This window comes from Centroberyx gerrardi, chromosome 17 (genome assembly GCF_048128805.1).
Source record: "Centroberyx gerrardi isolate f3 chromosome 17, fCenGer3.hap1.cur.20231027, whole genome shotgun sequence".
NCBI classification, from domain to species: domain Eukaryota; kingdom Metazoa; phylum Chordata; class Actinopteri; order Beryciformes; family Berycidae; genus Centroberyx; species Centroberyx gerrardi.
This window is the reverse complement of record NC_136013.1, coordinates 797,075-814,417: the sequence shown is the minus strand read 5'-3', so window position 1 is coordinate 814,417 and position 17,343 is coordinate 797,075. Positions and strand designations below refer to the sequence as shown.

The 17,343-nt window shown below is 41.6% G+C and overlaps 1 protein-coding gene across 1 annotated transcript; it reads right to left on the bottom strand.

Annotated features, from left to right (window-relative positions):
- Window positions 1-3,179: 3,179 nt before the first annotated feature.
- On the bottom strand, window positions 3,180-10,320 carry foxa1 (forkhead box A1). Its single transcript, XM_071903214.2, has 2 exons — window positions 10,255-10,320; window positions 3,180-4,382 (listed from the first exon to the last, which is right to left on the bottom strand). Exons 1-2 carry the CDS (start codon window positions 10,318-10,320, stop codon window positions 3,180-3,182), a joined length of 1,269 nt encoding a protein of 422 aa, XP_071759315.1.
- Between the last annotated feature and the right edge of the window lie 7,023 nt (window positions 10,321-17,343).

Here is a 17,343-nt window from a genome sequence, read left to right as displayed (position 1 = left end):
AAAATCCTCCTTTCTTTTCTATTCTTCTGTCCTCTGTGATTCTGGAGGGTATTGCTTTGCTCTTTTCGTTGGCCAAGCACAATTGTGTTATTGGAGATAATTAATTCAATCCCCATCAAAAGGCATTAGGGTCCCTCGCCCCTGTTCGTGGCTTTCTAGCCGGGGAATGAAAGGCGAGGGGAAGAAAGGGCCGAGGGCCGCCGCATTGTGGCCGACATTTTCCTCCATAAGGCCAGAGAAAGGGCCAAGGCTTTAGATGGGCCAAGTAGAAATGATGTGGGGCCCCGAGCCGCCGGAGGCCCCGGCCCGCACCGCCCCGCCGGGAACATATGTCCCATATTACTGAAGCTGGGTGGCACGAACCGGCCGGCAGAGCGCAGAGAACTGATGTGACATCGATAACTGATGTGACATCGATAACTGATGTCACATCGATAACTGCTTCATCAGAGGAAACACTGATGAGAAACTTCATCAACTTCATCTAACCGATGTCATATTTAATGACGGCAGGCTCACTGACAGCCGCAGGTCAGCAGCGTCAGTTCCTCACGAACATCAACACAAAACACAACAGTCTGTTGGGTTGAATGAGCCAAATTCCTCAGCTCTCATTATCAAAAAAACATTATAATATTCTTGTAATATTACTGTAACAATCCTATAATATTATTGCAATTTTCCTATAGTATTACAATAATAATTCTACAGCCTAATATTAGCCTACAGTAGGCTAATATTACACTATAAAGTCTTTATAGTGGGTCTGTGCTCTATAGTGAGTTTATAATGGCCTTCTCGTGCTTTGTTATTTATTTATTTTTTTTATCATATTATAGTTGTGGTTTCATTATAATATTCCTGTGGGTTCTGTAGTTTTGCTGTGATATTTGTACAGTAGTCTTATAAAATACATTACAGGTTCTTAATGAGCGCAAAAACTGAATGAAGCCGACTGCAGTTTTTCTGTATGAAGAGCCGCTGACAGGCCGCTGAGACTGAGTCAACTAACTAAATTAACTAAATTAACTAAACTAAACTAAACTAAACTAAACTAAACTAACTCCGTCCCCCGTTCGGCTGTCAGGTATTTTCCTCTGCTGTCAGAAACAAATAGCAGCGTCCTGATAAAAGCTGCAGCGCTGAAGCTGCACAATAAAGAGTCTGTCTGGTCAATTGAACAGGTCACACTCAGTAAAATGGCAATAAGCAGCTTGATCCGCAGACAAATGAAATGCGGAAAGATATTAGATTTTATCAGGACGGCGCGCGCGCGCGCTGCGCAGGCCTGCGAGCAAATTGAAAACTGAAATTATTTATTGTTTTCAAATGTCATCGCATCACTCCGTAAAATGACTATGTGAAATGTCTTGATAAGGCGTGTAATATATCAGGTTATTATTGTTTAATGCACATTAGATATTCTGTCTTTGGACTGGAACCGTTTAACAGGTGAACTGTTAGAACAGCAGCGCTATAATACTTCATCATTACTAAATAAGGAACAGTAGGCTAATATTTAATTTGTAACAGAAAACAGAAAATGCAAAATAATTGCAGAGATTGTAAATAAAAAATGGACAAAAAAATAGTAAAATAGAATCAGATCTCATAAGTATCAGGCTTCGTTTCTCTCCAGTCTGTAATTATTAATTATCAGTTAGTAGTTAGTTTAATAAACCGACAAATGCAATAGATTTTAATTGAAAATTGACGATAGAAATGACAATAGAAAATCTTACTTATTAAATGTATTCCACGTAGTAAATGGCCTAGTCGCTGTAAAAACGGGCCGTTAGTCTCCACCTTTGTTTTTGTTTTTTTTAAACATAATAATGTCATTTAATATTTTTATTAGGCTGTTTATGTTTCATCTGAAGTGATGTAACAAACATGATGTCAGTTTATTAAAGAATCTGAATCTTCATATTTCGGGCTCCGGCCTTCAGCCTACGCTCCTCGGCTCTTTGATTCTCCGTTTTATTTGCGCATCGGGGGGCAATTAGCGGATAATTACAGGATAATTAAACACATTTCACGGTTCCGCGGCCAAAATATGCGTGTCGAAAAAACCCCGATCAAAGTGAAATCTGTTCAGGTTCACAGCGCGGCGTGTAGGTTACGGTGGACAAAAAGATCCGAAATCCGTTTACAGCAACACGGATTCAGACTGGAATCATATTGCTGTTGGGTTTGGCTGCAGCTTCTCATTCATCACGCGCCTGAAACAAGAACTGGGAAACACTGGAAGAAATGGAAATATTCACACAGCGGCTCCAAACGGAACGGAAAGCAACCCGACTGGAGAAAATACTCAAATACAGTTTTCCCTCTAAAGGTGATTTTAGTTTAATATGGAATAAACTTTTAGCAGAAGATCCTGTTTGATCCAGAGGCCGGCGGGCAGCAGAGACATTAAAACATAAACTGTCTAATCCGACAACATAAAGTATTATTTTAATCAATCTAAGTCAAATACAGGCTGTTGCATTTTTGTCAAATACTTCGACAAAACAACCTTAAGATACTTTTACGCACGAAACAAAGACACTTTGACGCACAGCCACTTTACGCACCGCCGCGCGTAAAAACTCCCTTCCAATTTAATATAAAACATTACAACAATCGGTGAATAAATCGTATTTGTTTTATTTGAAAATGACAAGAATAAGTTAAGAACATGCAAAGTCATCAAAACCAACAAGGAAACACACAACGTGGACAAAAGGCTTTGCACATAAATTCACCCATTCTCTGCCTGCAAGGAGCCGGAAACCTTTTCTTTATTCCTGATTTCGACCTTCAGGCTGGGAAATATGTTTGTCAGATACTCAGCAAAACGAACCAAGGCAGTGCTCAAATGTCAATAACACCCATTTAAAAAGTGAAGCCCAACAGCAGGCTGACCTTCCTTCATTCATGCACATTAATAACTCATGGACAGTATTCAGTACAACATCAGCCTGACATTCAACAGGCTCCAAAAATGGTCTTAAATACACTAGCAATGATTTACAACAGGATAATATACAGTCATTCCATGGTAACACTGTACAGCGCAGAGCCGCTTGGTAACTGGAGGCTAAAAGTCCGACAGTAACAGTCCAGGATGCACCGGGTGCATGCACAAAGAAAATGTCCTCCTCCTCCCTCCTGCTGTATAAAAAGTGAAGCTGATACTATGAGGTGTTGAGCAGCGGTCTGGGATACACACCTTGGTAGTAGGAGGCCTCCAGCGGCTCCATGCCCCGCCCCCCCAGGCCGGACGGGCCGCCGGGCGCGTAGGACGAGTACTGCAGCGCCTCGTAGGCCTTCAGGTCCAGTTTGTGCTGCTGCTCCGAGGACGACATTAAATTATTGATGGAGAACGGGTGGTTGAAGGAGTAGTGGGGGTCTCCTTTGAGGTGCAGCTGGGATTCGTGCGCCATGGAGTGGGGGGGCAAAGAGAGGGAGGACAGGGAGGAGGAGAGGAGCTGCGAGCCCGAGGAGAGGAGCTGGGAGCCGGGGACTTTGAGGTCCGAGGCCACGCCGCCCCCCCGGGGGTCCAGGCCCGGAGGACTGACCGCCTGGCCGGAGGGCATGGAGGAGGCGAGGGAGGAGGGCAGGGAGGAGGAGTCCAGGAGGCCCGGCTTGATGCCGGACTCCCCAGGAGGAGACGACGCCCCGCTCTGCTCCTTCCTCCCCTCTCCTTTACCAGACAGCTTCTTCTCACATTTGAACCTCTTCTGCCGGCGGAGGTAGCAGCCGTTCTCGAACATGTTTCCGGAGTCGGGGTGCAGCGCCCAGTAGGAGCCTTTCCCCGGTTTGTCCGGAGAGCGAGAGACCTTGACGAAACAGTCGTTGAAGGAGAGAGAGTGGCGGATGGAGTTCTGCCAGCGCTGCTGGTTCTGCCTGTAGTAGGGGAACAGGTCCATGATCCACTGGTAGATCTCGCTGAGCGTCAGCATCTTGCTGGGTGCCTGCTGTATCGCCATGGTGATGAGGGAGATGTAGGAGTAGGGCGGCTTGGCGTGCGGGTAGCTCCTCCGGAACGCCTTGTTGTCGCGGCCGCGGTTCAGCCCGGCCTGGCCGTACGCCATGGGGCTGACGGCGGGGCTCATGCTGCCGTAGGGGTTCAGGCCCATGGAGGCCTGCTGGGCCGACACTGAGCTCATGTTGGACGGGCTGAGGGCCGCGCCCATGGCCGCCACCCCCCCCCCCAGGCCGCTCATGGCCGCCGGGGCGGAGCCGCCCATCCCGGCCATGGTGCCGGGACTCAGGCCCGTCCCGCCGTACGACATGTTGAAGGAGCCGGACGTGTTCCCGCCGCCCGACATGTAGCCCGACATGGAGCTCATCCCGAGCCCGGAGCCCATCCCACCGCCCGCCATGGGAGAGTAGACCTGCAGATACAGGACAGAGTTAGACCAGTTAGACCAGTATATACCCAGTTAGACCAGTATACACACAGTTAGACCAGTATACACCCAGTTAAACCAGTATACACACTGTTACACCAGTATACACCCAGTTAGACCAGCATGCACCCAGTTAAACCAGTTAGACCAGTATACACTGTAAGACCAGTATACACACTGTTAGACCAGTATACACACAGTTAGACCCGTATACACACTGTTAGACCAGTATACACCCAGTTAGACCAGTATACACCCAGTTAAACCAGTATACACACTGTTAGACCAGCATATACCCAGTTTAACCAGTTAGACCAGTATACACCCAGTTAGACCAGCATATACCCAGTTTAACCAGTTAGACCAGTATACACACTGTAAGACCAGTATATACACAGTTAGACCAGTATACACCCAGTTAGGCCAGTATACACCCAGTTAGGCCAGTATACACACTGTTAGACCAGTATACACACTGTTAGACCAGTATACATACTGTTAGACCAGTATACACCCAGTTAGGCCAGTATACACCCAGTTAGACCAGTATACACCCAGTTAGACCAGTAGGCCTGTCTGGTGGTTCCCAGTAAGAGCTTCAGTCTCTGTATCTGACGTCTGCTGACTGATGGCTGATAATATTATTTGGTCAGTGTGATAAATTATTAGCTTTAGTTCACTAAACTGAACTAGAATCACTTTGAGCCTAAATTATTTTTTAGATTTGGCTTCCAAATAAATTCCTGTTGGTTTTTGTTTGATCTTTGTTATCCATTAAAATGATAAAAACAATAAAAAATAAAAGCAGATCAGATCTGGACAGGTTAGAACCACAGCAAAATAACCCGAGTTTATATGAACCAGTCCAGGGTTTAATACAGTTACCAGGGTTTAATAAAGTTACCAGGGTTTAATAAAGTTACCAGGGTTTAATAAAGTTACCAGGGTTTAATAAAGTTACCAGGGTTTAATACAGTTACCAGGGTTTAATACAGTTACCAGGGTTTAATACAGTTACCAGGATTTAATACAGTTACCAGGGTTTAATACAGTTACCAGGGTTTAATACAGTTACCAGGGTTTAATACAGTTACCAGGGTTTAATAAAGTTACCAGGGTTTAATAAAGTTACCAGGGTTTAATAAAGTTACCAGGGTTTAATACAGTTACCAGGGTTTAATAAAGTTACCAGGGTTTAATACAGTTACCAGGGTTTAATACAGTTACCAGGGTTTAATACAGTTACCAGGGTTTAATAAAGTCACCAAACCGGTGATTCAGATCTTTATTTTCCTCTGCATATCTCTAAGGAAAGGTTCAGTTGGATTCTGACTAATCATTCAGATAATTAGAAATAAAATCAACAGTTTGACTCAAGCGGCTCACCATCTGTTTTCTGCTGCAAAGCGAAAATGATGTTGCTGAATTTAAGTCATCAAAAAAGAAATAATATCTGTTTTTCTTTCCAACAATATGGATCAATATCAGTCTGTTCAGCCATTAATTGAAGAGCAGAAATATTCCTCTGTAGGATGGAAACTCAGTCCACCAGGCCAGGAAACTGAATTTTAAACAATAATATAGAAACAAACCCATAGAGATATCCCTGTATTAAAATGGCCTGTATAGAAGAGTGAACATCTATAATATAAAACTGAATATATGAAACTACATGTGGCTGCTGTTCTGCAGGCAGACAGGAAGAGGAAACATCAGAACACTTTCATCTCCTTTTACTTGGTGCTTATTTTTCTCATTAACATTCTCCATCTCATACAGAGAGATTTCTGCATAATATCCAGTTACATGGTGACTTTATTTTATTTTATTTATCTGGATGAAGAAACAGCGGAGCAGAGCTGCAGCTGCATCTGGGTTTACATCTAACTTTACTGGCCACACTTTAACTTTACTGGCCACATTTCAGCTTTACTGGCCACACTTTAACTTTACTGGCCATACTTTAACTTTACTGGCCACACTTTTAACTTTACTGGCCACATTTCAGCTTTACTGGCCATACTTTAACTTTACTGGCCACGTTTCAGCTTTACTGGCCACATTTCAGCTTTACTGGCCATACTTTAACTTTACTGGCCACACTTCAACTTTACTGGCCACACTTTTAACTTTACTGGCCACACTTCAACTTTACTGGCCACACTTTAACTTTACTGGCCACACTTTAACTTTACTGGCCACACTTTAACTTTACTGGCCACACTTTTAACTTTACTGGCCACACTTCAACTTTACTGGCCACACTTTAACTTTACTGGCCACATTTCAGCTTTACTGGCCACACTTTAACTTTACTGGCCACACTTTAACTTTACTGGCCACACTTTAACTTTACGGGCCACACTTTAACTTTACTGGCCACATTTCAGCTTTACTGGCCACACTTTAACTTTACTGGCCACATTTCAGCTTTACTGGCCACACTTTTAACTTTACTGGCCACTTTTCAGCTTTACTGCCACATTTCAGCTTTACTGGCCATACTTTAACTTTACTAGCCTCACTTTATCTTTACTTGCTGCACTTTAACTTTAATGGCCACACTTTATCTTTACTGCCACGCTTTATCTTTGCTGGCCACACTTTATCTTTACTGCCACGCTTTATCTTTGCTGGCCACACTTTATCTTTACTGGCCACGCTTTATCTTTGCTGGCCACACTTCAGCTTTACTGGACACACTTTAACTTTACTGGCCATACTTTAACTTTACTGGCCACACTTCAGCCTTACTGCCACACTTTGTCTTTACTGGCAACACTTCAGCTTTACTGGCCACACTAACTTTACTAGCCACACTTTATCTTTACTGGCCATGCTTTATCTTCTCTGGCTACACTTTAACTTTACTGGCCACACTTTATCTTTACTGGCCATGCTTTATCTTCTCTGGCTACACTTTAACTTAACTGCCACACTAACTTTACTGGCCTCGCATTAACTTTACTGATCACATGTTGTCTCTACTGGCCACACCTCAGCTTTACTGGCCACACTATATCTTTACTGGCCACGCTTGATCTTTATTGGCTACACTAACTTCACTGGCCACACTTCAGCTTTACTGGCCACACTTAAACTTTACTGGTCATGCTTTAACTTTACTGGCCACACTTCAGCTTTACTGGCCACACTTTAACTTTACTGGCCACATTTCAGCTTTACTGGCCACACTTTTAACTTTACTGGCCACTTTTCAGCTTTACTGCCACATTTCAGCTTTACTGGCCATACTTTAACTTTACTAGCCTCACTTTATCTTTACTTGCTGCACTTTAACTTTAATGGCCACACTTTATCTTTACTGCCACGCTTTATCTTTGCTGGCCACACTTTATCTTTACTGCCACGCTTTATATTTGCTGGCCACACTTTATCTTTACTGGCCACGCTTTATCTTTGCTGGCCACACTTCAGCTTTACTGGACACACTTTAACTTTACTGGCCATACTTTAACTTTACTGGCCACACTTCAGCCTTACTGCCACACTTTGTCTTTACTGGCAACACTTCAGCTTTACTGGCCACACTAACTTTACTAGCCACACTTTATCTTTACTGGCCATGCTTTATCTTCTCTGGCTACACTTTAACTTTACTGGCCACACTTTATCTTTACTGGCCATGCTTTATCTTCTCTGGCTACACTTTAACTTAACTGCCACACTAACTTTACTGGCCTCGCATTAACTTTACTGATCACATGTTGTCTCTACTGGCCACACCTCAGCTTTACTGGCCACACTATATCTTTACTGGCCACGCTTGATCTTTATTGGCTACACTAACTTCACTGGCCACACTTCAGCTTTACTGGCCACACTTAAACTTTACTGGTCATGCTTTAACTTTACTGGCCACACTTCAGCTTTACTGGCCACATTTTATCTTTACTGGCCACACTTCAGATTTACTGTCACATCTTTACTGGCCACACTTCAGCTTTATTGCCACACTTTATCTTTAGTGACCACACATTAACTTTACTGGCCACACTTCAGCTTTACTGGCCACTCATTAACTTTTCTGCCACAATTTTAAATTTACTGGCCATAATTTGGAAGCAGATCTGAAACAGCAAAGAAACATTGAGGACCAGCATTCCTCCAGGTGTCTGGTGATCCAAGTCTGATAATTTATCATATTGACCAAATAACAACAACAACAACAACGACAACAACAACAACAATAACAACAATAACAATAATAATAATAACAGGGCTTCTAGTAAACACAGACAGACCAAAGATCAGGATCCACTCAGTTTAATTAAATCCAATTTATGATTCTGATCTGGATGAAAGTTACTGGATTTTATACATTTGGCCCCAGAGAGAGAGACAGAGAGAGGGACAGGAAGAGAGAGAGACAGGTAGAGAGAGAGACAGGTAGAGAGAGAGACTGGTAGAGAGAGAGACAGGTAGTGTGTCACCAGTCTGTGTTTATTTTGGATTTGGATTTTCTGGTGACCGATGTCAGGAACAGGTCCAAGCTGTTTCTACTGTCTGATGAGTTCATTCACAATAAAAATAAAACATTTAAGTAATTATATTTATCATAAACTAATTATAGAAATAAAACATTCACATTATAGTTATCTTCATCATAAACTAATGTATCATAATAAAAAATGAAACATCTACATTTTAACTCTTAATAAATTGATTCTGACTAATTCTATAACATTAAAAATTTAAACATTTACATTATAATTATCTTTATCATAAACTAATTCTATAAATAAATAAATGTACGTTATAATTATCTTTATAATAAACGAATTCTTCAAAATCAATAACACATTTACATTATAACTATCTTTATAATAAACTAATTTTATAACATTAAAACAGAAAAAAAATTACATTCTAATGATCTTAATGATAAACTAATTCTATAACATAAAAAAATACATTATAAATATACTTATGATATTATCATCATCATATTATTATTATTATTATTATCATAATCATCATATATTATTATTAACCCTAACCCTATAACATTAAGAAACAAAACATTTACATTACAATGTTCTTTATGATAAACTCATTCTGTAATATTAGAAATAAAACATTTACATTATAACTATCTTTATAATAAATTAAGTCTATATTTAATACATAATATTATCATTGTAAGTAACGTCTTCTATCAGTTGAATGCCTCCTCATTTATAACATTTGCATTATAAATATAAATATCTTTACCACTAATTAATTCTATACCATAACAAATAAAACATTAAAATTATAATTATCTTTATATTAAATGATGTTGAACCCGCTGACCTGCTCGTTATAGTTTTGCTCCATAAACTGAAACTATAGATTAACAATAAAGAGTAAAACATTTAAACTATAATTATTTAATAACGAGGTAATTCTATAATTTAAAAAATAAAACGTTTGCATTATAACTATCTCAATAATAAACTAATTATATAATACTTAATACATAATAGCCTATTATTTTTATAATAAACTATTTCTGTAAGTTGAGTCGCACCGCCCTCCTCGTGATAGCAGCTGCTCCATAAACTATTGTATCATATAAAAAATAAAACATTTCCTTTATAACTATCTTTATAATAAACTAATGCTATCACATAAATAAAATTTACATTCTAAGTATCCTGAAGTTCAGTTCAGTTTGTTTCCGCGGCGCTTCATTCAGAAGACTTTACAGAGCGCGAGCCAGCTGGATCTAACTGATCAACTATCAGTCACAGAACAGAACGATCGATACCGTGTAAACAGGATGAAAATCTTCATCAGAAACTCTTTCTATAATATTTCATATTTAATATAAAGTCTTGTTTAAGCCACCGACCTCCTCGCTGTAGTATCCGCTCCAGTCCGGAGCCTCGTGCCCTTCCATCTTCACCGTGCCCAGCATATCGGGAACCCGCAGCGCGTCACCATGCACCTCCAGACCGGGAGGAGAGGCGGGACAACGGTCCGATCCGGGCCTGTCCGGGCCTGTTCCGTCCTAACCGGTCCGACCCGGGCCAGGACGCTCCGCCAGGGCGGGAGGAGGTCAGAGGAGCAGGAGGTGCGGAGCAGGAGAGGAGCAGAGGAGCAGACAGGAGGAGCAGACAGGAGGTGTTCAGACAGGAGGAGAGGAGGTGTTCAGACAGGAGGAGAGGAGGAGAGGAGGTGTTCAGACAGGAGGAGAGGAGGTGTCGAGTCTGCTGACCTGCAGCAGATCGGATCGTCCCTCCTCCTGTCGTCCTGCCCCTTCAGTCCGGATCCTCCCTCAGTCCATTCCTTCAGTGAAACAGACACAAACTTTATTGGACAGCAGAGGACAGAATTACTGTTGTTATTCTGTTAGTAGTAGGCCTATTATTGTGTTAGTAGGCTAGTAGTATTAATAGTATTAGTAGTATTAGTACTAGTAGTAGTAGTAGTAGCAGTAGCAGTAGTAACAGTATAGCAGGCCTAGTTGTAGTATTAGCAGCCTGTTGGTATTAGCAGGCTGTTAGTATTCTGGACAGTAAATCCTCCGCGTGCATCTTGTCTGATGAAGCTCTGCTAATAAAAACTACCGGAATATTTCAGATGAAATAGAAAAAAAGACTGAAAGTTATTTGATGTAGTTTGGTGTTTCGTGGATGAAACCAAACAGAATAATTCAGTCAGGAAAATATGATTTCTGCCTTTCTGCTCCAGGGACGCTGACTCTGGGTTTTCATTTCCATTTCATTTAAAGACTAAACTCTGTGATGTCAGACTGGTTACTGACCAGTATGTACGGGTTAATATACTGGTTTATATACTGGTCTATAAACTGGTTTATATACTGGTTTATGTACTGGTCTGTATACTGGTTTGTATACGGGTTTATATAGTGGTTTATATACTGGTCTATATACTGGTCTATATACTGGTTTATATTCTGGTCTATATACTGGTCTATATACTGGTTTATATACTGGTTTATATTCTGGTCTATATACTGGTCTATATACTGGTTTAAATAGCCTACTGGTTTGGTTTATACTGGTCTATATTCAGGTCTATATACTGGTCTTTATACTGGTTAATTTACTGGTTTAGTCTCCGGCTTGACAGTTTAAAATCCGCTAATGAGCGAATAACTGAGCTGACCGGGTGATAATTGTCCCGGTTCAGACCGGATTATCCGCCCGCTCTGATCCATCCGGGACGATCCGGCGGATTAAAGACATTTACACCCAAAATCAGCCGAGGAGAGAGGAGAGGAGGAGAGAGTGTTTTTTAAAATGATTCTTTTTTTGGCCAAGTTGACAGTAGAGAGAGAGAGAGAGAGAGAGAGAGAGAGAGAGAGAGAGAGAGAGAGAGAGAGAGAGAGAGAGAGAGAGAGAGAGAGCGCGTGTGTGTGTGTGTGTGTGTGTGTGTGTGTGTGTGTGTGTGTGTGTGTGTGTAGAGGGCGGAGGGAGGGGGTTCCTTCGCGGTTACACCAGCAGAGAGTTTTAATGTGTTTATACTAGAATCCATAATATTATATATCCTAAGTTTTACTGTATTCTACTATCAACTGAGTAGATGGAGAGTCTGATGGGAATTTGAGTTTTACTGTGCACAGGGCCTCTATTCTATTCTATTCCATTCTATTCTATTCTATTCTATTCTATTCTATTAATGAACTATCCGCTGTGCGACTGACTTTTCTATTTGTCCATCCACACCCTAACGAGAAAACACTGTAATATTCCTACAGTTTTCCTGTAGAGACTTGTATAGTATCTTTGTCTAATTGTGTTTTCATCAGGCTGCACGAGCTGAACTGGGCCAACTGGTCTGTAACCAGTAACCAGTCTGTAACCAGTGTGTCTGTGTTTTTATGGATATTAATGTATTTTATTACAGTTTCCTATAGAAACACTTCACTGTGTTAATATGAAGGAGCGAGTTTAAATGAAATGGGAGAAAAATAATCTGTTCAAATTATTATTATTATTGCCTATTATTAGTAGTATTATGTGAACACAGAGAATCAATCAGTTCGATTATAAAACTGAAGGTTTTAATTGATTGTCTTATTTCATTACTGATTATTAATTGAGGGTTTTGTCATTTGACAAACAACAGAAACAAAAATCAAATCTATTTCCAGAAAAGCAGGACTGAACAGAACCTGTTCTGATTCTCTGGTTCATCTGATTTCTGTTACAATCATCAACCAATCAGCGACCCGGAGATCTACAGAACATCTGTCATTGGATGGATAATGGATCTACAGTAGATGATAGATTTACATATTAGATATTGATTAGATTGATATATCTGCAGTAGAAACAGGAGGGTTTTGGTTATTCAGGCAGTTTCACTTGTTTCTTACTGAAACTGTTGAAACTGATGAAACCGGTGGAACCGCTTGAGGATTTTTTTTACAGTGCAGACTTCAGTCCCGCGTGGCTGTGTGTGTCCTGGTTGCTATGGAACCTGCTGGCTGCTAAGGAACCTGCTGGTTGCTAGGTAACGGCCTGCGCCTGCAGACAGTGAGTCTAATCTCGTAGCCGTCAAAGAAGTTAAACGTCTTTTAAAGTTGGTTTGTCTTTATTACTGAAGCGAATCTCGAGCTGCAGGCGGACACACTTTCCGTCATCAAAGTTTCCGTTACATCAGCGTTAGGTAACGTAACGTATCAGGATCCGTTACACCGGGACTCAGAGTCAGGTCAGCTTCCTGGGGACAAAACTTCTAAAAAGTGAGTAAATCTCTTTCAAACTTGTTTTTCTCGTTTGGAGTCAAGAGTTTTGTTTGTTTGCTTGATCGTTTTTGTTTGTTAAGTTTCTTTTTTTTATCTGTTTCTGTCTGCTTTCACTGCGGAGAGGTCAGTTACGTTACATCAACGTTACCGTTACATCAGAGTTACCGGTAACGGGATCAGTTAGGTGTTTCTCCTGTGGACAAACTGAAACTTGTTTTCTGAGTTTAGTTTACTTTATTTGAGTTTGGATGTTTCTGTCTGTCCGCCTCAGTAAACTGACCTCTGTGCAGTTTAACGTGATCATCTGGTTCAAACGTATTGATAGGAAACTGATCAGAGCGGTTATTGATTAGGCAGACAGTGTTAACAATCATTTTCATTTGTAATTTCAGAACTGAATCCGTACAGCAGGTTGAACCTGATCACACCTGCTTATTGATCATTATTGATTACAGGATTACTCTGATTGACTGATGAAATGTTTCCATGTTGGAAACATCAGAGCTGACAGCAACGTGAAACATGATGTTTGTTTATTTATACAGTAGAACAAATTCAACACAGAAATGGATTCTGTCTTTGGAAATAAATGGATTTCCATTGGAGAAGAAGGCATTGAATGGATGAAGAATGATGTGTTATCCTGTTGATTCATATCATCACCAAAAATACATGTAATATACTTCAGAATGTAAGTTAGTTACAGATGTGTTCAAAAATAACAAAACAAAAACAGACAGGAGTCAGAAACAGACAAGAAACTGTTTTTATTGTAGAACTGATGCATTTCATACAATTTACAAATTATATTAAAACGTCTTTTGAAAAACTTCTGTCAGGGTGGAGCGGCTCCCTGGTGCCCTCTGCTGGAGAACTGAACTGAACTGAACTGAACTGAACTGAACTGAACTAAACTAAACTAAACTAAACTAAACTAAACTAAACTAAACTTAACTTTCATGTGTTTCCCACAGTATCATAATTTTCAAGAGCTACCTGCAGAGCAACTTCCAGACATTGCAGCTCGATTAAAGGAATCATCAATTTCCTGAGCTGAAAGCATAACAAGTCGACTGAATAATCAACAATTAGTAAATACAATTTTAAATCAGATGTACATTTTAGACCACAACAATGCACTTTATCTTGTCACATGTAGATTTTGAATGTGCATGCTATTTAAAAGCACAAGATATATTAATATATATACAGTATATTCATTTGATTGCATTTATCAGCTATAGCCCACAGGGTGTCATGTAGACTGAGGCTTATGCTGGAGTTTGGTGAAACCTACTAATAAATACATTGGTGAAAGATAGGTAGCATTATTATGTTATTTATTTATTTTCACGATAAGGTTTGGGGTAAAACAGAAATGCCTGTAATGGTTTTGATGTTAACAGTTTGGGTCAGGCAGCCTCTTCATCGCTCCTGCAGAGAAACACTTGAAGTCTCACAGCTGCTGCCAGAGATCTCACATACCGCTTGAATTACGAAGGGTTTTAGGAAACACTTGAGAAATGAGTGAATGTGTTGAAGAACTACTTCAAGACTTTCTTAGTGCTGAGACGGCTTTCAGGAAGCTGAAACGGTTCTCTGAACAGTCGTGTTGTCTGTCTTCAGTTTCCTTCCACAGAACGATCAAATTGATTGATTAGAATTCAGCATGTCAACCCTCTAGTTTTTATTCCTGATATGAAGATCCATCAAATCAGTTTGATTTAGATATAGGAAGCAGTAAAATTTAAGTGGTAATCCTAGAGTTCCTCATTGTTTTTATTTAGCCTCCATCTTCGTCCCTCAGCCTCACTGTGGTGTTTCTGCTGCTCTTCCCACAGATCACCTGTCAATCAAACAGTGTGGGCGGAGCTTGGATTTTCTGTTGCTGCAGTTTGAGTTTCTCTCTTCTCTGTCTGTTCAGTCATGGTTGCTGTCACTGCTCATGCTAACTACCCAGTTCTTCTTCTTCTGTTGATTCCAAACAAACCGGAAATGTAAAACGCATCACTTCCTGTGCGGCAGGAAAGAGCGACCAGACTCCGGCTGTTCAGAACAGACAGAGGAGAAGATTTATGAACTGGATACAGGTTGGATCACTGTTGAGTTAGAGCAGAGAGAGAGAACAGACATCTATTTATGAAAATGTTTACAATTATTACCTTAAACAGCTGATCATTTATGACAAAGTATTAAAAAAGGAGGGATTGTCTGAGAGATTTCACTGTTGTTCAGGCTTCTGTTGTTGGACGAACGCTGTTTGAAGAAGAGTCTCTCTCTACTCCCATTCCCATCCAGAATCCCCTCTACTGTCTGAAATTAGGAAAAAAAAGGGAAGATTCCTGAACTGCTGATGCAATTCACGTCTTTCTGAACCTGCTTCCAGACTGGTTTGTGAGAAAGCCTCAGAGGCTGCCATGAAACAAAACTACTCACTGTGCTGGTTCACACTACGTCTGGTTTACCAGCCTGGAAGGAGGTTAGGAAAGAAGTGACGCACATCAGCAGTTCAGGAATCTGTCTTCCCTTTTGAACCAGCCTTGGACGCTATAGACTACTAATCAGCTGTAAAACATCCAGTGTCCCTACAGTGTGTCCTGGGTCTGCCCCGGGTCTCCTCCCAGTCAGTCCAGTACACCTTCAAAGGGAGGGGGGGGGGGGCATCTTTACCAGGATCCTAAACCTCCTCAACTGGCTCTTCTCAATGTGGAGGAGCAGCAGCCCGACACCGAGGTTCTCCTGGATCTTCTCACACAGAGTGATCCAACCACCCTGTGGAGAAACCTCACTTCTGCTGCTTGTATCTGTAATCTTATTCTTTCCGTCTCTAAAGAGCCCATGACCATAGGTGAGAGTCAGAATGAAGATTGACCAGTAAATCGAGAGCTTCGCTTTATGGCTCAGCTCTCTCTTTTCCACCACGGTCCGATACAATGCTGCTTTACTGCTTTACTTCACCTAACAAGCGGTCAGTCTCACGATCCTTCCTCCCCTCACTGCTGACCTGAGATATCTGAGCTCCTCCACCTGGGGCAGCTGCTCCCCCTGGCCTCAGACTCGGAGGTGCTGATCCTCATCACGACCGTATCACACTTGGCTGCAAACCGCTCCATTGCACATCAGAGATCATGGTCTGATGAAGCCAGAAGGGCAACATCATCCGCAAACTATATTGTGTTCTCTGTATTTGCTAACACAGTGCATAAGGGAGAGGTAATGTTGTCACCCATCCGCTTGATATATGGTGATCATCTGGTCTTTTGATGAAAGCCTTGCTAACACGCATCAGTAATTGGTCAATGTGGTCTCCTTTTATGTGCCAAAGCAAAATTATTAGCCTTGATGATAATAATCTGTAACTCACAATCCCTGGAGTGTAACCCACGCTGATCCCCAGCCATTACTGTGTTTCACTTTTAGCTGTGCTGCACTTTGCACCATGTTTTCAGTCATGATGGAAGTCATGCTACATGGATCAAATGAAGAAAATCCTCCCACACTGCCAATAACAGAGGGTCCAACCATTTACCCCAAACGAACCATGGCCTTCAAGATTTTGTTGAACTGCTCCACCAGATCCATCACTGGTTCGAATTGATTGAATGCCCAATAATTCATACAGCTCTAGTGTCCGTGACATTAAATGACGTGCCTTCTTTCGGGATTGTGACTCAGGAGATCACTCAATTAATGGAAGGGGGACAAAGGCACTTTTGGAGTAACCGGTGGGTCGACTGACCGACATCGCAACAGGATACACACCACCGACACGTATCCCCGTGAATGCCCAGCCAATAAAAGCGAGGCATTATCTGGTTCAGTGTCTTATCATATCCAAGGCCCTTGGGTATGATAAGGTGGCTGGAAAAGCATTTCCCGGCTGCTTTTTGGTACCAACAGCTGGGTGATCTCTTCTCCTGCCTGAGTGTCACAACTCACTGTCAATGCCGCCCTCTCAAAGACCTGGTCGGCCGTTGAGGTTTCTGGCTGCAGCCGCCGCCTCGCCACATCCAGGAGCAAGAGCAAGGAGGAAGATCTCCATCGGTCCAGCAGCTCTGTTCAGTCAGAAGCTCCTCAGCTTCTTGGTCCTTTTTGCTCTAGAAGAGTCGGCTGCTTCCAGATTTGGTCCATTTCCTCCTGATGGAGCTGCTGCTCTTTAGAAACAGTTTTCCACCTTCAGATCTCTGAATCCTGCAGACAGTTCAGTTCCTTGGACTTCATGTA

What these genes read in the sequence shown, in the direction of transcription:
- foxa1 (XM_071903214.2), bottom strand. Translation starts at nt 10,320, where the DNA reads ATGCTGGGCACGGTGAAGATGGAAGGGCACGAGGCTCCGGACTGGAGC. An exon ending in GCGGATACTACAGCGAGGAG is followed by an intron (nt 4,383 to 10,254) that starts GTCGGTGGCTTA and finishes CTGTATCTGCAG; the next exon opens with GTCTACTCTCCCATGGCGGG.